Raw genomic sequence first — 25,386 nt, forward strand, 5'->3', positions numbered from 1 at the left:
ACATAATTGTAGAGGAACCTTATGTGTTGATAACCATTGTGTAAACTGTGTTCAAATATATTGATATCTTTCAAAGAAAATATTGCTTAAGGCTAAAACTATTTTTCTGTCAATTTCCAAAGGAGTATTTTCTTGGTATTTAAAGAAGTATTGTTTTGATTTTTATTGGCTAAATGCAATTGGAAGCTAGCTAAAAGTAGAATAGTTCCAAAACCAAATTCCCAAAATGGCACTTCTAGAAAATAGTAGCCATGGTAGAAAAAAATTAAAAAAGCTTTTCTTTTTCCCAACATGCCCTAAATAAGAGAGGTAATTTAGCGGTTTTTGTCAACATGTACAATGTGTTCTAATTTCCTCATATTTCCTAAATAGTTGGTACTTAGTATCATGTCTCAAGTAATTTTAAAGTTGAAGAACCTATTGGTTTTATGTTTGAAATTTGTATTTAATTATATTTTTCCTTCAGTGCTGTTCAGATGAAACCTGTAGATCTTTGTGTCACTTAATACAGCCTGTTGATTTCAGTTTAGTTCTCACTTTATGTAAGACTTGTCAACGAAGGTTTAGGTTAGATATTAGAAAAAGGTTCTTCACCCAGAGGGTGGTTGGGCACTGGAACAGGCTCCCCAGGGAAGTCGTTGCAGCACCAAGCCTGACAGAGCTCAAGAAGAGTTGGGACAATGCTCTCAAGGCACATGGTGTGACTCTTGGTGATGGTGCTGTGCAGGGCCAGGAGTTGGACTTGATGGTCCTGGTGGGTCCCTTCCAACTCAGCTAATAAGTGATTTTGTGACTTAATGGTCTTTGGTGGTGGTAATGTTCTTGCTTACAGACCTGGAGAGCCAGATGTCCAACTGTCCTTTTCTGAGTCACTTCCATCCCATTTCTCTCTTTCAAGTACCATAGTTGACCATGGCTTAGATTGGAGTTCTGCATTGTGAGAAATTCTCACATTAGATATCTGCTTTCTCATGAGTGGTGGTGCCATAAAGATATTTTGCCTTTTCTTTTATTCCCGTTATACCTTTTTACAACTTCTGTATTCTTAGTGCTTTTTGCCTACATTCTTGGACTTGTTTGTTCAGCTAGGAGATTAAACATTTTAGAAGCTTTGTAGGTAGGGGTTAGTGTGCCCCAGACCCCAAGGTCCTCTCCAGAACACACTCTGTAAACTAAGATAGAACCATCCAGGGGAAGGTTCCTTGGGGTGGGGGGCTCATTCAAGCCTCTCACTGGGGAATTTTTGATATGCTAATTAGTAAGGCCTATAATGTGATACCCGATCTTGTGTGGGGGTGTGCATTGCAGTGTGCAATTCAGTGCATTCAACCTGGACATAGTGCACCTACAGATCCTTAAAATAAATACCAAGGTAAAATCCCTTTTTCCCTTCTAACTGTGTTTGACTCTTGGTTTTAAGACCAGGAAAAGACATCAGTGGTATTATTATTATTATTATTATTATTATTATTATTATTGGCTTTTGTTTCTTAAACTGGCAAACTTCTTCCTTTTAATTAGCTGTTGAAAAGCTTCCTGAAGGACCTTTCTGTTACATAGTCAGTGTTTATTTCATTGGTCATAATCTGAACTGGTTATCTTTCTTACCCTGCATCAGGATACAACATGTTGCTTAACAGTAGAAAAGAGAGAACTTGGATGTACTTGGTTGAAGACACTAAAAAAAGAATGTAGGGTTGCATGCAGTAGTGGCTTTATGGTTCCTTTCCTTTAGTGGGAACCAATTTTTGGTCCTACAATGGAAAAAAGGGGTGAATAATCTTCTTCCCATGTTGTATTTCATAACCAAGCTCTAAATTCTTGAAAAAATTACTTTATTCAGTGAATGTTAGAGAATTTGCACCAATTGTCATGTTCTTTATAATGAACTTCGTGTGAATGTTCTCAAGGAGCAACCTTGTTCGTTTTACTTTGGTACTAGTTTAATTACTCCAGAATAGCAGTGATTTAATTTCTTTTTAAATACCGTAAGTTTATTAAAAAAAAGAAAAAAAAAAAGTCTTAGATTGGTCTTTGCTTGCTTCCTTTTTTCTAGAGTTCCTCTGTTTGTGCATTCATCTGAGCAGTTGCTGGGACATAAAGACAGCCAGCGGGAGTCCCTGACGTTGCTCGATGCTAAAGAGTTGCTGAAGTATTTCACTCCAGAGGGGCTGCCCGTGGGGGATCTCCAGCCACTCCAAGTTCCCAAGCGGTAGGGATCAGCATATTAAAGGCACTGAAAACCAGACTCAGAGCTGATACAGGGGGATGTAAATAAGGGTGGAATGAGAGTCACAGAGTGGTCTAACTGGATTTGAATTTATAACTTGCAACATCCTTACATCACATGCCTGCCAGTGAAATCAACTGTTTCAGTCTCCAGTCAGCCTTGCTGTTTAGTTCTTTCAGAAACTGAAATGGCTGGAGATGATGATGTTGGTCCTAGGCATTTAAATAACAAAATAATCACCTGAAGCACAAACGTGGGCTGGTAGATCCTTGCCAAGCCGCTGCTGCCCTATGCATCTATTCCCAAAAGAGTATTTCTAGCAAAGCAGAAGTTCCTGTGGCAAAACTTTAATTTTACTGGTGTGATTTCTTTCAGTGGAGGGGAGTCTAGGTGGGAAGACAAAATAAGAAAAGGCAGTAGCTGAGCCTATTTAACTATGTTTGTCTCCTGTCATACTTTTTATGTGGTAAAGTGCTTCTTAAAGGAAGCTTATCTACGCTGGTGGCTTTGCAAGTATTCATTCTTAGTGTGTCTGCTGGTAAGTATTAGTGTATTAACCACTACTTTTTCAGCAGGAACTTGCATACATGTAGTTAATGGAGTAATTTTCAGGATCTGAACATCTATTAGAGCTAAGGCCAGACTTTATTAGAGTCAGATAATGTTTGTAGAAGCAGAGCCTATACTATTTGTTCATTGTGTCACAGACTCCTACGTAAGCAAGACAGTCTTTGCAGTCACTACAGTTGTATTTGTTGACCTTTTTAATACTGAGTAATAGAACCTGTAATGCAGTTATTTGATAGAGTCCTTGATCCTTTTTCAGACTTCATGATAGGTAGTAAGAGTGCTTGTGAGAGGCAAAGGTTCTGTAGTATTTTGGTTTTTCTGTAGGATTTTTGAGACTTCTGTAAAATACTTAGTGAAGTTTTGAAACTAACCTAAATATGTTCTGAGCAGAGAATTCAAGTAAGTTAGAAAATATGCAGTAAAGATTTAGAATCTCCTACTGAGTTGTTAATAAGTGCAGAAGGTTTAGAATTTTGGCTAAAATATTTTCCTTCCAACTAGTTGTGTGGGAAAGAAGGGAATAGTATTTCACTACAAAGATCTACTTTTTAGACTTTGATTTTTTTCAAAACCTCCAGAGAAGCCCTATAACATAGAATACCTTGAGTCTCTTGAATGATTTGCTTTGAGCTACAGATGAGTGAGATCTGCATTTGAATCGAGTCCAGGAGAACACTGTACTCTGAGCTGCTCACTCCCCTAGCAGATGTTCTGACTAAATTCTCTGGAGTAATGAGGAACTTTGCACAGTAGGTAATCAAGAACAGTGAATACAGACCCCAAGGATTTTCCTGACCAACAGAAGGATTGAAGGGATTTTGAGAGAGACTGTTGAATTAAAGGCATGTTCACTTGTTTTCCATGTTTGAGCTTTAAATAGAAGTTTGATAGATTACAGTTTTGGCTGACAGTCTTTCCAAATTATCTTCTTGCTAGTTTCAGTATCACTTCTTTCCTAGATATTTTGCTCAGATAATTATTCCAGTGGAAATGGTGCAGAGACAAGTCTGTATGAATAAAATTTGAAGCAATGTCTAAGTTTCAGATTCTGCTACATCTTGCCTTCATCTCTTCCCTTCTTTAGAGATAAATGTTCAGGGTATGTTGAGATCTGGCAGCAAGATCTTGCTATCTGTCTTGCTATGGCTTATTCTGTTGAAATACCTTCAAACAAATACACTCTATGATTTAGGGGCAGGGAGTTACTAGCTGGAATTGAAGTATCCCAGGAGACAAGCCATTAGTTCTGAAGTCTGGGAAAGATGACTGTTAGGTGAGGCAACAATTTGAAGCTAAAGGGAAGGAATTCACTACTTATGGTGTGTGATTGAAAAATGGAAGGTCAGTTCCCAGTGTCTCTCAGTTCATTCTACTACTCAGGTGTCCCATTGTGAAATGGAGTGATATTTGCCTGGTTTTATTGGTAAATTATTTGGAGCAGTGACCTTCACTGTGTAAGAAGTGTCTAAGAGCTTCTGTAACAATAATAGCTTAGTAGGAATTAGTTGAACTTAAATTCTCTCTTCAATACAGATTTAATTTTCCATTGATGCTTTATCCTAGGGGCTTAGCTGCAAGGCATGCTGTTTTGGTCTTCCTATGCCAAGACATTTGTTTCTGATTTTTGAAAGTATAATTTATCCTGACAGTAGTTGTTTAAAAGAGATCTGTATTTTTCTCCTTTCAGTGAAAACGCATTTCTTCTGACACCAGAGCTTACTCCTCGAAAACTCAGAGGTTTGCCTTTTGAAAAAGCAGCTGGATGCCATTATCATGGACTTGAGTAAGTTACCTGGCTTCTTTTCCCAGATTTATTTTTTAGTTTCCAGTCTAGGTATAATTAGAAACATTTCAAGCAACAGGTATATTAATTATGGAAAATGTTATGTATCCTTTTCCTTCATTGAACAACTGCACCTCTCCCTTCTTACCTTTATTTTAGTCACTGGTTTATATTGCAGCATTCCTGCCTTGATGGTAATGTAAAAACATTTAAGTCTTTTTTTCTCAGTTGTACTGCTGTATCTATTCTCAGTGTCTCTGAAAATTTTAATTCAGAACTAAAAATGGCAAGGGAAGTAGAGTTTATTAGTACATATCAAGTTCCTAGGGGAGCACATGCTTTAAGTGCATACATAGTTTCTGCTTTGATATTTAATTGTAGACACTTTCAGACTAATAGTCACAAGGTTTATGAGACCTGCTGTGATACTACCTGTATGATCAGGGAACCTGAGAACACTAGCAGGCAAATGTTAGTGGTAACAATGTTCAAAAGGATCCATATGGTTAGGGCTGTTAGTTAATCCCAGCCAGCCAGCAATAGTTATTTGTCAAAACAAACAAATGGGCAAAGTGTCATATAATGTAGCTGTATAAAAGTAGTTAAGAAAAATACAAATATTGACTTTGAGGAGAAAAGGAAAAAGAAATGCTGGAGTAGATAATTAAGCATAACTCTTTCATATAGACAGTCTTAGTGTGGTATATATTAAGAAATGTAGTGGATACCAAGCATAGTCAGTTCAGTCTTTGTGCAAACTTCTGCTGCCTTCTAAAATCACATTTTCAGATTATAAGAATGTGACTAACAGTGCTGTTAGTATTTTTTTCCTATAAATTTTACAAATTGTTTGGTTAAGCCTGTGTTTAATGTCTGGTAATTTTAGCCAGGTTCTCTAGGGCAGTGAAGCACCCCTATCTCTTTAGTTATCTCTTTTTCTAAATGGTAACTCATGAACCTGTTAGCCTTTTTAGATCTGTGATAAGTGGCACAGAGAGGCAACTGGGTAGATAAGAGAAATGCAGATGGTAGGTGTGGGAAGAAACCACGTGTCTGTTGCTATGTGGTATCTTGCTGCCCTGCCTGACCTCAGCAAAGAGTGTGCCTGAGATTTCAAATTAGGCACAGCACAGCTTGTGCTGCTTCTTCTCCTAGCAAAATATGACAGGTATAGACCACAGGGAGGCCTGGGTATTGTGGAGAGGCGGAAGATCCTGGCATATTAATATTGCAGGGGTAATGCGCTCAGCAGTATGGGAGGGAAGTGCTAGAGTGAGATGTAGCTGTGTGGCCAGAACATATTGTAAGAAGAGTATCATAGCTGTGGGGCAGATGTGTTTTGTACTATGCAGTTTTCATCTGCCCAGATGCTGTATTTATATTTGGAGGTAAAGTCTTGTCAACAAAACAAGGAGCAGCAGTTATCATAGAACAGTCTGAGTTGGAAGGGACCTTAAAGATCATCTAGTTGCAGGCTCCATGCCATGTGCAGGGACATCAGGATCCTATATCTTTTTCCCCAGAGCTGCTCTTAATTCATTTTTCGCTCAGCCCATATTTGTGCTGGCATTGCCCTGACCCAGGTGCAGGACCTTGGACTTGCACTTGTTGAACCTCATAAAGTTTGCACAGGGCCACCTGTCAAGTCTCTGGATGGCATCCCTTCCCTCCAGCGTCAGCCACACCACACAGCTCGGTGTCAATGGCAAACTGCTTTCCTGAAGTCCAGGGGTGAGCTTGCTGTGTGCTCTTGTTGCTGCTCTGAGGGTCTCAAACTCCACTATTTAATGGTCACTGCAGCCAAGGCTGCCCTTGAGCTTCACATTCCCCACCACCCCCTCCTTGCTGGTGGGAACAAGGTCCAACATAGCACCTCTCCTCACTCGGAGAAGGAAGTTACCAAAGCATTCCAGGAACCTGCTGGATTGCCTGTGCCTTACTGTATGGTCCCTCCAACAGATTATTGGGGTGCTTGAAGTCCCCCATGCAGACCAGGACTTGTGAACATGAGGTTGTTCCTATTTATGATTAAATCAAATTTTTGGTGTAATGAGCATATGCCAGACACTTGAAGGCTATGTTGCAGAGAGAAAGCAATTGCCATTAAAGCAGTGAGTAAAATGGCAATTTAACTTCTAAAGTTAAATAGATTTTTCATCTTTGTTGGGGATGTGACTACTCAGGGGATGGAGAATATAAATAAGAAAAATTAAATACCTTGAAATTTTTAAGTTAAGAGAACTTACTCTCTTATCAGATAATGAATTTATGTCTAGTGGAAAGTCTTCCTCAACTGTAGAAATGGATTCACCAGACAGTTATTAGAAAAATTAATTTCTCCCTGAATATGAAAGTACTCTGAAGAAAGTAGAAACATCAGATCCAGCAATTTAACATGACTCCATGTTAAGAGATAAAAGTAAAGAATGTGTCTGGCATTCCTAAGAGTAGGAAACATTGCTGAGCAGTTTGAAGGGTGGTGTCATGGTTTAGTATAGTTAGGGTTTTTAGTAAAGAGGGCATTAGCCATGGAAGTGATTATCTTGCAAAGAGGTGCTTACAGCTTCCTCTGTGACTTGACAGAACCAATCAATTGGCTAGTTTGAATATTGGCAACTTTTTAAGCCACTTAATAAGCTCGACACACCTCTGTGATCCACATTTAAGAACTAACAAACCCCGGGAAAGCTCTCTAGACTTCCGAGTGTGAGCAATAGCTCGCACTGCTCAGAACGTTTTGTAACAAAGAGGCTGAAATAAAACTGGATTTACTGTTACCTCTTGCCACAGTACAGGTAATGTAAGGTACTGGGGGATGAAACACTCTTCTCTTGCAAGGAATCCTGGAGTCATTTACACCAGAGAAAAGTTAGTTAAGATGCATTTTGTGTTATCTTACCTGTATGTTTCACTGACTTAGCACTGTTCATTTGTTATTTTTCAGCCCCACTGTAGTTAATACAGTTTGTTCTGTTGATTTGGCTGATTAAACCACTTATTCATTGTAGTCAATAGGAAGCTTGTGCTTGTTCAGTGATACTTTTTTTGTATTTTTAGCACTTAAAAAATGTGAATATCTCATACAGCAGTGTTTATCTCAGACAAAGCTAAAAGTTGCATTTCAAAGAGTTTGTTCAAGGAAAAAATTCTACTAATGTCCATGGAAATCTTACAAAGAACACAGAGTAAAGAGTTAGAAATAGTACAGGATTCAGCTTCTTTGTTGAAGTTGGACTTAAGTATGGCAAAATCCATCAGACAAACATTAATTTACTGGGCTATTAAAAGTTGTCTTTCAAAACAGTACACCAGTTCAAACAAAAAAAAAAGTTTTGGAGTTCGCATGACTGTCAAAAGTAAGTTTTTTCTGATTGTGATAAAGCAGAGACTTTCACAGGTTTCTCACCCAATTTCAATTTCAGATATTGTCTAGATAACAGAAGAGCCTTGGAGAGAGATGTGGGATATGCTGAACTTCAAACTCGTCTGATTCGCTATGAAACTCAGACCACTTGCACCAAAGAGTGCTGCCCTGTGCCACTTGTCTTGAGTCCTCTCCCATCTCCTGCAGTCTTGTCAGAGCCTGGAAGTGTCCCTGATGGAGAGTCTTTACAAAGCGAATTCAAAACAGAGACATCAAGGCTAAAACGCAGATCAAAAGACCTGGATTGCTTTTATCCCAAGAAAAGGTAATGCACTGAATAAAATGAATCTTTAGCATGAAATATTTCAGTAGTCTTTTGAGAACTGCATCTATCATCTCAAAATGTTTTAGTGAAGCTATCTAGACAAATGTTTTAGTTGTTTAATCTTCTTCTGTCAGTTAATCTTTTTTTTCCCAAGTGTGATCTCTCATCGATGGCATTAGATTAATCAAAATCATGTGGCACAGGCACACTTTATTTAACAGATTTGGGGTTATATCTTGCAAAGTCTCAAGTGCCTAGATGACAGCCTCATCTAGGACTGGAACTGTCAGTGCTGCTGCACTACAAATAAACAACTAAAGGTTTAGAAAGCCAAGGAATGTACAAACAGAATAATTGAATTTCTAATCCAAAGGACTGCTGGCATAAGATGACCTACCAAAATTCAATCTTATTGTCAGCCTTGTTTATTAAAGTCTTTTCTAGAAGTTTAGTTTTTAAGATTTCCTTTTGTACCTTGTCCTCATTCTGAAGATGTAAACTCTGTGTCAGTGAAAAATAACTGCTATGTAACACTATTTCCAAATTCACTTTTTACTGTAATACTTCTTCCTTATTTCCAGTTTGATACCCTTTGCAATCTAATTACAATAAGCCTTTAACAGAGGTCTGGTTTTAGAAATATGCATATCTTTTGCAGCTTACTGAATAGTTAGAAAAGAAGATGTGATTGTACTTAAAATTTTGGAAATTGGAGTTTGGAATTACACTCTTACAGTTGAAGGATCAAGGATTACAATGTTCCCATAGAATTCTAATGCCCAAGTTCCTGTAGTTAAAGATGATTTGTGACATTCCTATAGGGCCAAAAGAAATTAGGTAGTTTCAGGAAGTTTTGTCTCATCCTAGGACTGGAGGCCATTTCTCTTCCAAAGAGTTTTATTTTCTTAGTTATCTGATTTTTTTCAATTTGTTTCTAGACTTTTTTAATGAGAGGTGCAATATCAGAGCCCAATCCAGTCAGCAGAGTGTTCTTCTAATACAAAAAAATTTACAGAATAGAATCCTGTCTTCCTGTCTGCTGTTTTCAGATGTTGTTTGCAAGAATGCTCAGTACTTACTGCTCTAAAGCAGCAGCCTCTCTAGCAGAAACAGCGGCACTAAAAGAGTCGGTACAAAACCTGAAAGGTATTTTTACTGTTTTTTTTAATTATTCTTTCCAGGCTAACCAAATCTGAGAGTACAGACTCCCTCCTGTCTCAGGCAAGCGGGAGCAGCAGGAGTCACTGTGCTGTGACGAGGAAACGCTCTGAAAGATCCGTTTCTGTGGCTGCAGTGCCACCGAAACAGCCCGGCCAAGCCCACAGAGCAACCTCCAGGGCTGGCCCAGCTGCAGAGCCTGAGGCCTCAAAGCCAGAGAAGGAATCGAGATCCCAGAAACATACGAGGGTAAAGATCTACCTTGTTCTCTTAGTGAAGAAGCTGCTGTTTAACTTCTTTTCATGGGACTTGATTTTAAAAAAAAATTTTAACTAAAGGTGAACTATCTTCATCTGTATTTGTTATTAAATTTCATTCTGTTCCCTTGTGTGAGTCCTGAAGGCACTGAGGAGAGTGCTGCAGAAGCAAAGAATGAAAACGTGTGTAAAGGAGATTTCATCATGCCCAGGGAATTAAGGCTGAGAGAGATAACAATGAGGAATAAAAAAGGTGGAAATGAATATCAATGAATAGGAGTTAGGAAATACAGATGATAAGTATAAAACCTAAAGGCACCAAAGAGATACCTGTGCTGGAAGGGTCAAATGCATTGTGGAGGAACAGACTATTCTGAGAATAAAGAGATTCCAGTAGCTGTAAAAATCCATTAATTGAGATAGCAGTTAAATAATTTGGTGGAGTAAAGTTTAATTAATAGCTGTATATAGTAGGAATGCTTCTTTGAAAATACAATACACAAAACTGTTTCTGGCTTGGTGATACTAATTTTAAATTAATCCCAGGATACAAGGAGAACACTGCAAGAATGTTAATGTTGTGCTGTCAAAGGCAAGCTGGAATGGTCCGAGGAAGCATAAATTGATGTGACTCATTCAGACCTACAGCAGAGTTTAAACATCTCTGATAAAAGGAATGTCAGAGGAAATCTTCTAATGAGACTTTAGTGTCAGATTTTTTAAATTTTTTTTTTTAATATGGATGCATCAAACAAGGGAATATCAGTATAGAAAAAAGTGATCTTTTCATATATATTATTTTGGAGAACAAAAAACCCAAGATAATACTGACTTCTTTTTTATCTTCCAAGCTGCATGTGAATATTCACTGATCCTTTACATTGCCTTGACATGTAAGCATTTTCTTAACTTTTTTTAATCAAGAAAATGGAAGTAGATTGTTAAATAACTGCTCAAAATCAGGCAGTGGGCTGATGGCATTTGGGCAGTGGATTGAAGACAGAGGCAAGATCACAAAAGATCAGGTTTTCTGTTTTGGGCTTTTTTGCTTCCTTTGGACAATTTTTCATGTCAATAGTTGAGATGAACTTCTGAGTATGTTTCTCCTGTTTCCAAGATGCTGAAGGATGTGGTTGCTAAGACTCTTCAAAAACATGGAGTTGCAGAGGATCACAAGTGCTTTGCATCGTGCAGTCAGCGTCTATTTGAGATATCAAAGTTCTACTTAAAGGTAATTAGAAGACACACTCTTACAGTTCTTTATTCTGAGTTAAGTGAAGCCACTCCTGAGTAAAACTTGAGATAGCATGTGGGATATTCAGAGTTGATTAAGCTAATATTTCCCAATGGTGTGTTAGTAATGTGTAAATTGTGTGGAGAAACCTTTGGACTTGTTGTCAAATGCAGAAGGTAGTTTTACAATACATTTTGGTGGGGTTTTGCTTGTTTTTAAACCTTCTAAAGCAGTAGCCTTTTATGTGAAATGACATGCTAAAGCATGGGTCTGTTTGGTCAGGTCACACTTACAGCTGCAACAGCTAAGGAAGCGAGAGTATCTCCCAGCTGTGGCTGTGACAGCTCTGTTTCTCCCTTGTTCTAAGGCTGTTGGCTCAATACGTAGCTTACAGAACTGACTCAGAAATTGCAGTTCCCTGACATGATGTGCACTATTATCTAACACATACTGGCTCAGCAGCACCCTGCAGAATTGCATCAACCTCCTGTTTAGGGGGAGATGAGAATTCTTTCCACAATACCTAGGAGACTGAGTCAATGCTGAAGCCCATGTTACTTGGTCTGAGCACAAAATTGAGTTAATTACAGTATGGGTGATTAAAAGCTATTGTTCACAAGCTGAGCTGCCGTTTGGTTCATTTGCATGTGTTTAACCTACCACTCAGTGAACCAGCTCAGTTTAATCAACTTCAGTAATGGTGATTTAAGCTAAATGAAAGTTGAACAGGACTGGATGCTTACAGAGACAATCAGAACATCTTGCTGGTAAGCGCTAACTTCTTAAATGATTGGAACACAGTTGTGCAGTGATTCTGTAAGTGCTCCCAAAATCTCCCTGAAATATGCCCTGAAGGAAGATCTCTTAACCCAAAATCAGAAAAGGCTGCATGCAGGGATGCATGAGTATGGCAAATCAGGGTTTGTGGTTGCATTCCAAGTAGAAAAGGAAAAGGAAGAATATGGCAGTGATCCTGTCCTTGCTAGAGAGAGATGTCACAGGATTTTGTTCTCCTGAACTGTCTTGCAGCTCCAAGTTTGTGGGAGCCCTTTGAATCCTTTTGTTTGCTGCATAATTCAAAAGCATGGTAACATAGGTATCATTTTCCTCTGGAGACAAATAGTAAATGAATTTTCTTTCTCTTCAGGCAAAGTTTTATTCTTGCTTTTTCTAAAAGAGTAGGTTAGGTTGGACTCATTAAATGGACTGCAAAACAGGAAAGCCATTCTAGATTTTTCCCTTTTTTGCACTCATTTTCTTTTCTGATGTCTGCTTCTCTGTTCTTTGTGAGAACTCCATATTGCAGTGTAAGCTCACAGCTGATTTCCATGTTTATATAGAAATAGGATTTCAATCAAGACTATAAGAACTTTGAATATCATTGAAGAAAAAAAAGTTCTGGAAATTGTGCAGAAATGTGCAAAAGGTTAGGAAGACTCAGTCATAATTGAGTACTAGGTTTGGACTGCTGTAAGGAAACCTGCAACCCATTGGAATAGATATAATTTTTTTTTTAATTAAAAAAGCAAAGTCAAGTAACTCTTGTGTTGCTCTGAGCAAGGTGATAGAAGTGTTAACACTGCCCTGGTTATTGGGCTCTTATAACCCAAATTAAAGTGACCATATGAGTTTGCTGACTTCAGTGGCTTTTTGTTTCATATGTAGGATCTTAAAACTTCTAGAGGACTTCTTGATGAAATGAAGAAAACAGCAAATAGCAATGCTAAACAGGTAAGACTATGTATTTATTTGTTCCTGTATATAGCCAAGGCTAAATGTTGCTGTGGCAACTTGGCCATAGGATGGTTTAATCCACAGCTTTAAGAGATGAAGAGGTGTGTTCCCTTGGCTGTGGGTCTCATTTCACTCTGATCTCACAGAAACTCTCAGTCAGTAGTCCTAAGGCAAAATGTCCAGGTTTTGGATGGTATTTTAGTTACAGCTGCCAAGATGATGTGCCACAGTGAGAAAGGGAAATGAAGACAATAAATGTTTCTAAATCACTGAAACAAAAAAAAAAAAGAGAGATGAGATTTTTCTTTAATTCGGATCATTAGGGAATTTTTTTTGTGTTGAAGGAAATAACATTTCAAAGGTTAGGAAGTAATAAGCAGGTCTATAAAAGGACATAAATTTTTTAAAAGAAGTAATGAAAATCAGTAATTTTAGGCTTGTGAGTAACTGATATCGCAAGGGATATCAGGTGAAGTTATTTTTGTGCAAGGTGGGACTTACATGAACAGCAGCACAGAGCAAATGACAGAAGTAAATATTCCTCCAGAATTAAGTAACTGATTTAAATTCTGAGAAACACACCTAAGTGACTCCATGATTTGGGAAATAAAAAAGGGGAAAAAAAGTGTCATGCATAATTACAGTACAGTTTTCATAATCATAAATTAAATGGAAGAATTCAAACTGAGGTAGGTAATAGAACACAGACTCAAGGAAAACTGTTAGATCCCCACAGAATTTATTCTATGAGAGCAGTATTTGCTCTGTTCCTTTGTGGATTGCTCTGTATGGATAATAAGGTTTCAAAAACTGTATGGGTTGTGATGTTTGGTGTTGAACTGGGCTATTGTGCTGATACACTGCTTCTCACCACCATCTTTGGGCAGAAAATTGGTAGTTTTTTGTATGTTTGGTGTTGGCAAAAGCACCATTAAAATTGGTGTTCTCCTAAACTACCTAATTCTCCCTGTATTAGAGAGTATTTTGAAATTACCTTACAAAAATATAATTGCCAAGGACTAGTCAGTGGTCTGAACTGCCCTATTTGGAAAACAGCAGTGGTAATGGTGGTAGATACAGCAGTGCACAAATTATCCTTTATTCTTTCCTCTCTGGCATTAGGAACTTTTAGTGCTGGAACCATGAGCTGTTTGGCATTATGTGCATCTTGCTGCTGGTATGTGGAGAGAATGGGGTGAAGTATTTCAATTCAGAGGTTCTGAATGTCTTTTCCTAAAGACAAAGCATTCTGTAAGATTAAATACAATTCTAGGGTAATGCTGTTTCCTCTCAGTGTATTAACAACACTTTCTCCTCTTGAGTAGTTTGCTTTTAATACCACACAGATGGTGACAAAGGACTACAGGAAGAATTGATGAAGTGGGTGAGATGTTCTTAAGTTGCTTTCAAAATCAGGAGTTAGGTAAATTGTTTGCATTCTCATTTATTTGCCCAGGTGATTGAATGGGTTTTGGAGAAGACTGGCAAGTAGAGGCACTGTGTGGATCCTATTCACACATTTCCAGGAGCTGTGGAGACAGAGCACTTCTGACTAGAGAAGCATTAATAATGCCTAATGCACACACAGATCTGCACACTGGGAGGACTCTGGTCAGTGTAATTGTATAGACTCATTCTTCAAGCACAGGAGCAAGGTTGGAAACTTTTTATACTAAAAGTTTTAAATTTTTTTTTAAATGCAAATGAAAAGAGGTTGTATTTTATATGCATATTTATTATGTTTGTTAAAAGGAATATAGCTTGACTTGGTTTATAAAGTTTTGTATATTTTTCAACCAGTGTATTTGGTTTTTATGTGAATAAAAAACCCCACATATTTAATTTTGATAACTCCTACTTTGTTTAGCCTCTTCGTGTGAAGACCTGTATTCTACTTATTTCAGCTTGCTCTTGTATAAACAGCTGTTTACAGCATTGACCATTAACATTTTATACACTAATAAGAACAGATCCTATTCTGCAGGTGAAAAGAAACATAATTAGGATTTGAATCATAATTATCTTTGTGTTGTAATACAAGGAAGAAAAAAAGCATGGCTCAAAACTTGATGCAAGGTCCCATTAAAGAAAGTTTTGTTGTTTTACAAGCTGAATTTTCAGTATAATTTCCTGCATGCTCTTTGTAACACTCCTTAGAAAAAAATGTCTAAGGAGAGGTCTGAGATTTCTTTTCCTGGAGGAGGAGAAAATCAAAGCAATAATGGTAATGAGGATGGTGAGAGCTGGGAAAGAGCTGGCATGCCATGCTGAAATGTAAGGGAAAAAAGAGTTTCTACCTGTGTTGCAAACACAGTAAAATACTAAATTTGGCCTGTTTGCTTAAGTCTCAGGCATGTACATGGCTTGTACTAATGTAATTGTTCAACTTAGTATTTTGTTGAGATGAGGAGTTCCTACTAAAACAAATGTACTTTACAGCTTTCTGTATAAGGATTTCCTATTTATAGTATAAACTAACAGGATTAAAGCTGAGATGCAGGGCTATTGTTTGCTATATTCTCCTGGTAGGAAAATAGATTAAGCAATACAGATATAAATTAAATGGAATGTTGTGAAAAAGTAATTGAACTAAACCATGTGGAGGTTAGACTTAATACTAAAAAATCTATGTTTTCTCTAAAGAGCCTTCCTGATTTTGTGACGTTATTCTTTGCTTAATTCTATTTCATGTAAAGCTGACTCCTAAGGAAGTTTTGCATTTCTAACAGGATCTTGAGTTTAACTATTCTGTTCCTTTGTTCCCAAGTTTACCATTGTGCTGAACTCTACAAGACCTTTTCTAGGTGGGTGTGTATTTGGTTTAACTGCACTCTGAGCTGCAATAGGAGAGGTCTGAAATTATTCTGCTGTGACAGTGGGCTCTAGTGAGTACTGTGTGCATGTAAGCCCAGGACAAACATAACTTCTTATAAGATGGATTACATTTGTCTGCAGAATGCCACACATCCACAGCATCCCAGTTTTACTGATTTGGTTAAATAGAAATGCAATGAAGAGAGGTATTTAAATAATCACTTAATAAGTGCACACACAAAATTGCTCCAATGTAATGATTACTAGTGTATGGCTCACATTTCTTTGCATTTAAGATAGATTAATGTCTTGATCACTTTCTTGTTTTCTTTCTTAACATCTTATAGTGAATCAAGAAAGTCTCTACTTCCAAACAGAGAGAGAAAAGCTGTAAGATATAGCCTCACCTCTTCAGCCTGAATGCTGATACTTTTGTCTGAATACTAAAGCAAGCCACTGAAAGTTGTATTTTCTACTTAATTTTGGGAATTTTATGTATTTGTAATTAGAAAACCTTTGTAGTTAATAATTATACACAAGTTGATAAGCAAAAGTACAGAAACTCTACTTTTCATAAAATCCTTGAGGCTGGCTGCCATGAGCAAAGTAAGTACCTTCAGGAAAGTAATTAATACTTTGAACTGGTTTTCTTGCACTTCAAGTAGAACTCAATGGTTATTGTTTTAATTAATTCTGTAGCCTCAAAGGCTGGCCTGAAATAATCAGCAGGAAAGCAGTTAGGGAAATATAAGCATTTTGATGTATTGGTTTTTTGCACAATTCCCAGTGCAGAACTAATACACTGCTACCCATGCCTCATTTGCTGTTTATGTTGGTGGCTTTTTAGGATAAGCAGTAGCTGGTTTATTATTGTGACTTAATAACACTGTGCCCCATTTGAGCTGTGATAACTGTCCCTTTCCATGCTCTTAACCTACAAAAAAGCAGGCACAGTAATTTGACCTGATCTGCTGTAACAGCACTAAACCAAATTATTTTACATCTGTCGTAGTTCCAAAGCCCCACACTGAGAGTTCCTGCAGCTCAGCCAATATGCTGTAACTGGTGATACAGAATGTAACATCATCCTTTGCCTCTGAACTTCAAATTATTTTTTTGTTTGTGGCTGCTGAACCCCAAATCCAGTCTGCTTTATGCGTATTTTGGGCTCTTGCTTTCATGTTTTGCAAGTCAGGATATAAGTCATATTCACCAGTACACACTTATGGTTTACTCATAATCCATCCATCTTATATAATAAGCACATAACATAGCATAATATAATAACATTATGTATTCTATGTAGAAGCACATCATCCATCCATGTTATGTGCTTATATTCCCCACAGGATTGGGGTAAGACAACGTTGATATGGTAGAATTACTTGGTGATATTACTTGTAATATTACAGCAATTACATGATGAACATCACTGGGCTACCACAGAACTTAGCTTGGGTACTAATGCTTGTCCAAATTGACAGACTTCTTTGTCCAAATTCACAGTTCTCCCTTGGAATTTGTTTTCTAAATTTGCTTCCTAATGTCTCTAATTATTTACACAAGCACAGAAATTCTGATGAAGGAAAAAAAATGAAGCTAATCCCATGTGGGAAAAGCAGGTGATTATGTTCAACAAGAAGTTATCATCTTTGTTATTTTTCCCCTCATTCTTTTAAACTAAACTTTTGCCCTGGTTAGTCGAGGGGTTCACTTGTAGCAAGCAGGCTGAGTTTCTCAAAATTTTGTGAGTGTATTATAAATATCTGCTCTTTAAAATCAAAGTCACCACTGAATTCAAAAGTGTCCATAGTAGACAGGGTAATAGTGTGTGTATATATATATCAATATATAATGTGTACTGTATTAATGGTCTCTCTGTATAGTAAATAGACTCACTAAACAGCTAGTTATCAATCTGCCAGTTTGACTTTTATGAAAAATAACATAAATTTAGAAATCAATGATAGTGTAATGATTTGGAGCACATAATTTCTTTAGGCTCTGATTCTGTTTCCAGTGAAACCAAAGAAGCTCCAATTAACTTTTATGCATGGGTAAGAAGACACTGAGAACCCTTTCAGATGGAAATCAGATCAATCTCCCCTTAAATCAACTGTGCTTCCCAATGTAAAGAGCGGGATGGAGTGTGCTTCCATGTCCTGGGAAGAAGGAATTGTAACATTCTGTGGAGTGAAAACACTTGTTTTGTTACTTGCAAAAGATCAATTCTAATGGTGTTTATGGTGGTGATTTGCTTGGTAGCACGTCAAGGCTCGTGTTCTGATTTTCAAAGTACCTTAAGGGAGATGCTTGTTCCATTTGAAGGGCAGGACTACTAGAAACACCAGTATGATTCCCTGAACACAATCAGATCAGCTTTATTGTCTTTTTTTTTTTTAAACAAACACCTTAGATCACATTTTTCCAGTAACACTTATGTTCCAATATGTATCCAGATCTTTCTAATGATAAAGCTGCTATATAAACTTTCTGATAAGACCATTCCATTTATAGTCATTATTTTGTGAAAAGAGTAAAGCTCTGGAATACCCCTTTTTAGGATTTCCATGAGGTTCTTGTATCGTAACTTGGGTCAGACTGAAAGAACAGGCTTAAATTCCCACAGTTAGCTTTTCTATTTGGGCCATTAAGTTAAGAATTAAATCAAAGGAAAAAAAAAATCTCTTTTCCCATAACCATTGATAAGAGAAAAAAGGCACGTGTTGGCCTCAGTCCTTGAATGCAGAAGCTTGAGCAGAAATTTCTGCTTTTTCTTTATTTTTTTGTAAGTCTTCTGTTACCACCTAGTCCAGTATAAGCAAAATATTAAGCATTGCAACTTCAGCAGAGCTGTCTGAATGACCTGCCCTGGAACATCCCTGTGGGATTTCAGGGCTTTTTTTAAATTTTGTATTTTAAAAAGTCATTCTACCAATACAATTAACAGTACTCTCAAGTAACAAAATTCTTGACAGAAGCTCTAAAGTTTAAATATATTTTCCCCAGCCCAATACCAAAGGACAGCCTTCCAGATACTTTGTACCCAGACAAACTAAGCTCACCTCACAAAAATCCAATAAATGACTTTATTAAATATATTCTTTTCCTCTAAAATATAAATATTCACTATACTCTTATAAATGTGGAGTAGGTTCATATTTCATTTGTCTATCCCATCCAAATATGAATCAGTCCAAAATCTGAAAATGAAGAAACAGCATCTGTAATTATCTTTTTTTTTCTATAAATATATATAATATGAATTTTCTTTGCAAACTGCTTAGTTATTCACTTAGACTTCATATAGTACTGAGCACCTTAGATTACATTTTGTGTCATTTAATTGTTGGCACTAATATAGGAATTTGTAATATTTACAATGCACATACATGTTAGGTATAACATTCCAGTGATTTGTAAGTGTTAAAAGGAATAAGGAAATAGTGCAGTATAGTTTACATATGTATTTAACCTACCCCAGAATGCAAGTTTTCACATCAACCTCTGCAACTTTTACAGGAATCTTTGTCCAAATTTTTAAGTTATACTTTGGGACAGCAATAAAAATGTCCTGAACTGGTTTTTAAAGACTTCACACAATAGTTTCCTTGATAAGGTGACGTGAGCTCCTCCTCAGGGTCCTGTCCCCTGCGTACCGGCTGCTCTCCGCTTCTCAGATCTGTCCTAGAAGCTTCCAAGCCCAAGGAGTCCCAAGTAACTGCCACAGAAAGTTGTGTGAAAGGCAGTGGTCACTAAATGAGAGATGTCCATCTGGAAATTACTGGTAGGTTACATGTTACCTCCTACCTTGTTAATTTACACTAGGAATTAATTTCTAAGTGCAAGTACCATGACAATTAAAACTAAAGTGCAGAGCTGGGTGGATTCCTCCCTGGCGTGGCTTTGACTGGTGAGAGGTGCTGGGAGTGGGGCTGCTCTTCCAGTGGGGCATTGAGCTGTTCTTCAATGATTATTTTCTGTATTTATTAATTCAGCCCATCATTCTAATATTTTAATTGGTTTTGATGATTAAGATACCTTTGGAAATCACCGTATTCATATGATATGAACAGACAGCATGACTTATGCTTAACTCTCAAACTTAGCTTAAAACCAACATGGAACCAAAATGTGTTTTTAATTTTCCCCTTTGCCAGCCAAGCAATGCTAAGTTGAAATTTATGTGCTTTCTCAGGAATAAAAGAAATGTTGTAGTATGAAAATGGAACATCCACAAACATTGAATATATATACCTGTACATTACTGTATATTACTTTCTGTCCTTCAGAGTGTGAATTTAGGGCAAAACTCTAAAAGCAAACAAAACCCCACCTCTGTGTGAAGCTGTTCTTTTTACAAAGGAAGAACAACATAAATGGCATCCCTGTTTTGCTTCTTCCTGCTACTACCAGATCACATGATGCCAGTTTATTACTTCCAGGTGCAAGCTGTTTGTATCATCTCTGGTGCTGAAGGTCAGTGTTCCTGCCTGCTTTGTGCTGCTCAAGTAGCTGTGAACAAGGCTGAAACTCAGTGAATCATGTTTTGAGTCACAACTGTAAGTTGTGTGCAAAACAGTCACTAGAAAGTTGTGGGCATGGAGATGAACATGTAATTTCCCCAGCAAGAAATCTGGTCTTGCCAAGTCATGCCCACAGGAACAGTTCCATGTCAAGGAGTGCAGCTCATGTTTCTGCCCTGGTGCATTTTTCTTACTGTTGTGGAGCTACTTTTCAAATTTTTCAAAAACTCATAAAATCAAGTCTTCTTCCTTCCCTACATTTGTTCTTCAGTGAAGACCACACAACCAGCCTTGTCTGAGCAAAGGGGGTGACTCAGCAGGGGTAGGAGGACAGGAAGCTTAGTATGGCTTTCTACTGGAAAACTGCCCTCGAGATTTACTGGCAAAAGCTTTATCATGCCTCAGCATGGATTCAGGTAACTTTTACCTGAGCTGGGACTCCCAGATAGCTGAAATTCATTAAGCTATTCTGGGAAGTCACCATAAAAATGCATCCTGTGTTCATTAACAAAGGACACTCCTGCCTATGCACCCCTAACAGCTGGCTCCCAGTACCATCCCTGTGGCTGGTCCTGTTTGGCTCCATCAGTAGGAATGTAGATGATGTGGTTACTGCTTAATGTGAAACTGTCCCCTAGTAGGCCCTCCAGCTGTTCCCTGACCACAGCTGGATTGCTTCAGTGTCCAACTCAAAGGTGTGTATTTGCAGGCTCTGGTATTCATGCAATAAGCTCTGGCAGAGCTCCAAAAGAAAAATCTTCTGTAAGAGGTGCACAGATTGTAACTGAAAAAACCTTTTAGGTAATGGAACAATCTTGTTTAGAGGATTTCTCCCCAACCAACCTTGGCTTGCATCACAACCAACAAGTGCTCTTGTCTGCATAGCCCTTTACTTACTCTATATAGACAAGTACATTGAAATAGGCACAATTTATGATTCTGAAACATTAACACATATGGTATTACACGCTTTTACGGTCTCATATGGGATTTTAAAATCCCATTATTTACAATGAAATCCCTCGTCTTCCCTGTCATGTCATCTCTTTAGCTGGTCAAAATGAAACCTGAGCCTTGGGAGGACTGCAGAAATCACCAAGGCCCAGTCCTGAGTCCCAGGCTGGTGTCTGCTGCCAGCTGGGACATGTTGCTGCTGTTGACTGTACTGCAGATTAGTGTGGTTACCCAGTCTCTCTTTGAAGAAACAGATGGATCCCACTTATGCCACCAAGCCCAGTCTCGTGATCTTTGCTGACAGGAAGGAATGAATGATGAAAACAATTGGTTTTGGACAGGAATGAAGGTCCAGTTGCTGAAAGTACAGAAAAACAAATCAAGCTGAGAATTATTAATTAGATTACAGCTCAAACAAGAAATCACTCACTGAATACTCAAACTGCTGTCTGGTATTTTGAACAGGCTTCTATTAATAACAGCCCTTCTTTACAATACTGCTTTTCCTTTGCATTTAGCTGCAAATATTTAGGTTACTAAAACTAATAAGCATCTTGGGAGCAGGTGAGATCCTGGTGCCTCTGGCCTTGTATCCATCTGGATGAGCAGCAGAAAACTGAATCAGATGCTGCAAGCAGCTTTCCAAGAGGCTCAACCCCTCCATCTTTTTTGGCCATTTGTGCCTGGGATGTGGTGAGACTGCTCTGTCTGATGCCCAGTGCATCTGCTGTTGGTGCAGCTGAAGTACCTTCAGCTGGTGCTGCACAGTTGCTTCTCTGTTCTCACAGCTAGCAGTGAGACTGAACTCAGACTTTGTTTTCCACAGTCATGGTTCAGCTGATCTCACCACACACGTGCTAAGCATGACAGGCTTGTCAGTGTGCACAGAAGCCCAACAATAGGGTCACATCAAAACAAACCATTTTGCCTTTCGTGGTGGTGCATTCTGCCCCCCACCTTCTTTTTCCAGGCTGCACTGCAATCTGAGAAATGTTCCTTAGGCCTCAGCCTTGAAAAGTAGCACCTGGGCTCATCTCTTCTTGAGCTTACCAGAAACACCGTCTGCTCCCAGGAACTGCTGCTGTCTAACAAGCTCCTGTTTTCCTTATGAACAACCTTGGAAACTGTTCTCCTTGCCTGAACGGCATAACATTCCTGTTCTCACACTTTCAAAGAAAGTGCCGACCCAAACTGTGGCCAGGATGAAACACTGCTATGACTAAAGCCCACTCTCTTGTGAGCCTATAAACAGCAGTCCAAAATGAGACCCTTTGAGCTCTCGTGAAGTGCAGCAGTTGTGACCAGCTCCTCCCTCTGAGTGGGATCTCTCAGAGCCAGTGAACTCTCAGGTTTGGTGTACTTGGAGGATCACTAAAGAATGATGAGTCCTGGGCTGGTACCCTCACTCCTCAAGGCCCAACCCTTCACCCATTGGGAGATGCAAAAGAATCTTAAGTGAGTATTTCACTGACCTCTGAGGGGAATTTTACACAGGTACCTTGCTTGCACTGACTCTTTGTCTCTGCGCATGCACCTGTGCATATGCTATGGCAAATCTGGGAAAAATGCTGCTTGCATAGATGTTTAAGTAGCTTAGATATCTCAGTACATTAGGACTGTAAGTAAGGTTAAGTCATAAATTGTAAGCTAAGTTAAATGCTGCTGAGTGTTGTTCTTTTGAGTTGCTGCGTTCAACTTCTAAGTCCTAAGTTGGGTTAAATGCTGTTACTCCTCTGTTAAATTGTTACGGTTAAGTTAAAATTTAACTTAGGTATAAGTTAAGTGTTGTTCCTTTGTTAAATTGTTAGGTTTAAGGTATAAGTTAAGTTTAAGTACTGTAAAGTTTGAGTGCTGCTAAGCTTTAGGCCGTATTCCTTTTTATCCTTGCCTTCACCATCCTTTTGTCACCTTAATACACACACGCAACCCCCATAGATAGTTCTCAGTTCATTTCTGTTTTGATTGCCTGGATTTTGTTTTGTTTTGTTTTGTTTTGTTGTTGCTTGTTTTTCCTTGGTGTGCCTTACAAACTCTGTCATGCTGTTGCTAAATATTTAATCTGGTTTTTACTGAGACCCTTGCTTTTTTAAGCGATCTCAGACACTTGTTTGTAACACCTTTCTAGCAATCATGTATCAACTTTATTGACAGCTAGTAAGAAATTCCCTTCAAAAGCCTGACAACAAGCAGTTCTCAGAGTATGTGTTAGCAGAGATGATGTTTAGAATTAAGCACCCACCATGTTTGGGAATTGCTGAAAAAATCTGTGAGGAAAGACCATTTACATTCATAATTAATGGATCTAAACTGCTCATTGGAATGTGCACCTTATTTTTAGGCATTGTGACAGCTTAGAGGCCTACTCAGACAGTTTGCACTACATCTGTAGCTTTTTTTTTTCAGTAACTACATGTTCAGAAACACCTAAAACATAGCCTGTTGTCATAACATGAAGCCTCTATGTGTACCTCAGAATTCTTAAGTTCTTTCACCCTCAATCATTTAAAAAGTGAAATGGATACATACAAAAATTTTAACATCTGGCTATTTAGAGGTACAGTTTGTTCATAAATGTGACAAATCTTTCTCTTTGTATGGTTCTACAATTTTAACTGTCTTTTTTTTAATCTCCTTCTAAAGCCCAATCATCATGCTGTACTAGAAAGCACAGTGTCTAAATACTGGTACTGGAGCCTGGCACTGGCCAACTCTTAGAATAGAACAGAATAGAATAAAGTATTTCAGTTGGAACTACAGCACTCATCTAGTCCAACTTCTGTACCCCCACAGCCCGTAGGACCACCAAAGGGATGGTAACATGCATCCCTTTGCTAAATGCAGTACTTACAATTTCTCCATCTTTTTCTCCAAAGTCTAAATAAAGCATCCTTATCCCATCATCTGAGGACATTTTCAGTTTTTCATAGGGATATTGTGCAATTGTCTTGGAGAAGGCACCATCTTGTGGTTCAGTTGTAAGAGAGAATCCATGTTCATAATGGATGGTCAAACGGCACTCCTGGCTTTTGTATGTGCAAGCTGGAGAAGAAATCAAAATTTAGTCTGTCACATTCTTAAAAGCAGTTTTTCATGTTGCAGCATACATCTACATGCTGACAAAAACCAGTGTACTTATGTTTAAGAAGGCTCAGACTGGTGTTTCCTCCTTCCAAACCTTGACAAAGTCACAGCTGCTCTTCTTGTTGCATCTGACAGACACAGCCAAAATCAATAAACACAGCACACAATGCATGAGAAAATTAGAAGCTGTAAAGGGTTTCCCTAAAGTATTTTGACAAAGATGAAGACACTCCTGAGTCCTCATTAGTGTCATGGTAATTGAAAAAGGGTCCAGATAATTGTATATAATAGCTACTGCAGCAGAAAGTCTGTGTCTTCCCTTCAGCTCTGAAACAAAGGCCATGATCCAAGTTAAAGAATGAAGAGTTTTGGTGTTCACATCCCAAGTTCTCTATTCCATCACCTTCCTATGAACAGTTCTGCCAAGAAGGATCCTTGGCACTGGGATAAAAGCACTGTGATAAAAGAAGGGGCTGATGCCCTTCTCCTTCTTTTGGAAAGAATGGCATCCATGTCATGGTGCTGAGGAGATGGACCTGTCCTCGAGCTGGTTCCCACAGAGCTCTCTGGTTGGTTTGCACATCAGAGGCCCTCAGAGAGCATCCTGAGCTCCCTGTGGGGGACGGGGCCTCACAGCAGACAGGCAGGAGCCCCCTGCTCAGCAGCACGTGGCTCTACCTGAGCTTTGAGAAACCAGAGCTGCCCTTTGGCATGGGTGGATTTGTGCTTTGGCTCCTGCTCACACATTTTTAGGGAAAGTGGAGATAACATTAAACATTAACAGCCCTGCCAACTGTAGGACTAACGGGGAGGACTGCAAAGTCTGGGGGCACTCAAGAGAAAGGCCCAGCCTCAAGCCTCAGAGCCACCCCAGGCTTGCAGCTATGTGGCCAAACAGGGCATCACTGCAGAGCATCTGCAGCCAAGTATGTGTATTCCAGTTGATTTTGCATTTACAGAAGTGCTGAGAAGTGACACCTTGATGTTCAGGAAGGGAAATGACTACCCATCAAAATGAGGTTATTAGACTGGTTTCTGGTTTTTTACTCTTCTCTAGTGTACAGAGCTGGGTGAATAAATGACTGATTCACACTTGTGAATGTGCCAGTCCTCTTCTGCCTCCTCCCTCTGCAGGAGAAACTGCTAGGCTCATGGAAGTCTCCTGAATATCAGAAAAATGCTCTTTTCTGTGGGTTTCTGGACAAACCTCTGACAGTCACTCCTCTGTGACATGCAGGCCTCCATGGCTGACTACATACTGAAAACAAATCCAGAAGTCAGCATGACAGTGACTGTGTCACTGCACAAAGGTACCGCACCAGCTGGGACTGGCTCAGAACCTGACAGTATTTTAAA

At 38.6% G+C, this 25,386-nt stretch overlaps 2 protein-coding genes across 3 annotated transcripts in view; one reads left to right on the plus strand and one right to left on the minus strand.

The window, feature by feature from the left end:
* Positions 1 to 14,451, plus strand: part of MTBP (MDM2 binding protein) — a 29,733-nt gene extending 15,282 nt beyond the window's left edge. For both annotated transcript variants that reach the window (XM_069005398.1, XM_069005399.1), the window contains exons 16-22: positions 2,057 to 2,212; positions 4,488 to 4,583; positions 8,006 to 8,272; positions 9,454 to 9,679; positions 10,805 to 10,918; positions 12,587 to 12,652; positions 14,112 to 14,451. In XM_069005398.1, the coding sequence (XP_068861499.1) occupies positions 2,057 to 2,212; positions 4,488 to 4,583; positions 8,006 to 8,272; positions 9,454 to 9,679; positions 10,805 to 10,918; positions 12,587 to 12,652; positions 14,112 to 14,147 (961 nt within the window). In that variant the 3' untranslated portion in view covers positions 14,148 to 14,451. The remainder of the gene's footprint in view (positions 1 to 2,056; positions 2,213 to 4,487; positions 4,584 to 8,005; positions 8,273 to 9,453; positions 9,680 to 10,804; positions 10,919 to 12,586; positions 12,653 to 14,111) is intronic.
* A 3,369-nt stretch (positions 14,452 to 17,820) lies between these two features.
* The window catches only part of SNTB1 (syntrophin beta 1), a 113,096-nt gene continuing 105,530 nt past the window's right edge, over positions 17,821 to 25,386 (minus strand). The window contains exons 6-7 of the mRNA XM_069005400.1: positions 23,798 to 23,988; positions 17,821 to 21,307 (exon numbers count right to left, since the gene is read on the minus strand). Of these exons, the coding sequence (XP_068861501.1) occupies positions 21,215 to 21,307; positions 23,798 to 23,988 (284 nt within the window). The 3' untranslated portion in view covers positions 17,821 to 21,214. The remainder of the gene's footprint in view (positions 21,308 to 23,797; positions 23,989 to 25,386) is intronic.

This window comes from Aphelocoma coerulescens, chromosome 2 (genome assembly GCF_041296385.1).
Source record: "Aphelocoma coerulescens isolate FSJ_1873_10779 chromosome 2, UR_Acoe_1.0, whole genome shotgun sequence".
In the NCBI taxonomy this organism is placed as follows: Eukaryota; Metazoa; Chordata; class Aves; order Passeriformes; family Corvidae; genus Aphelocoma; species Aphelocoma coerulescens.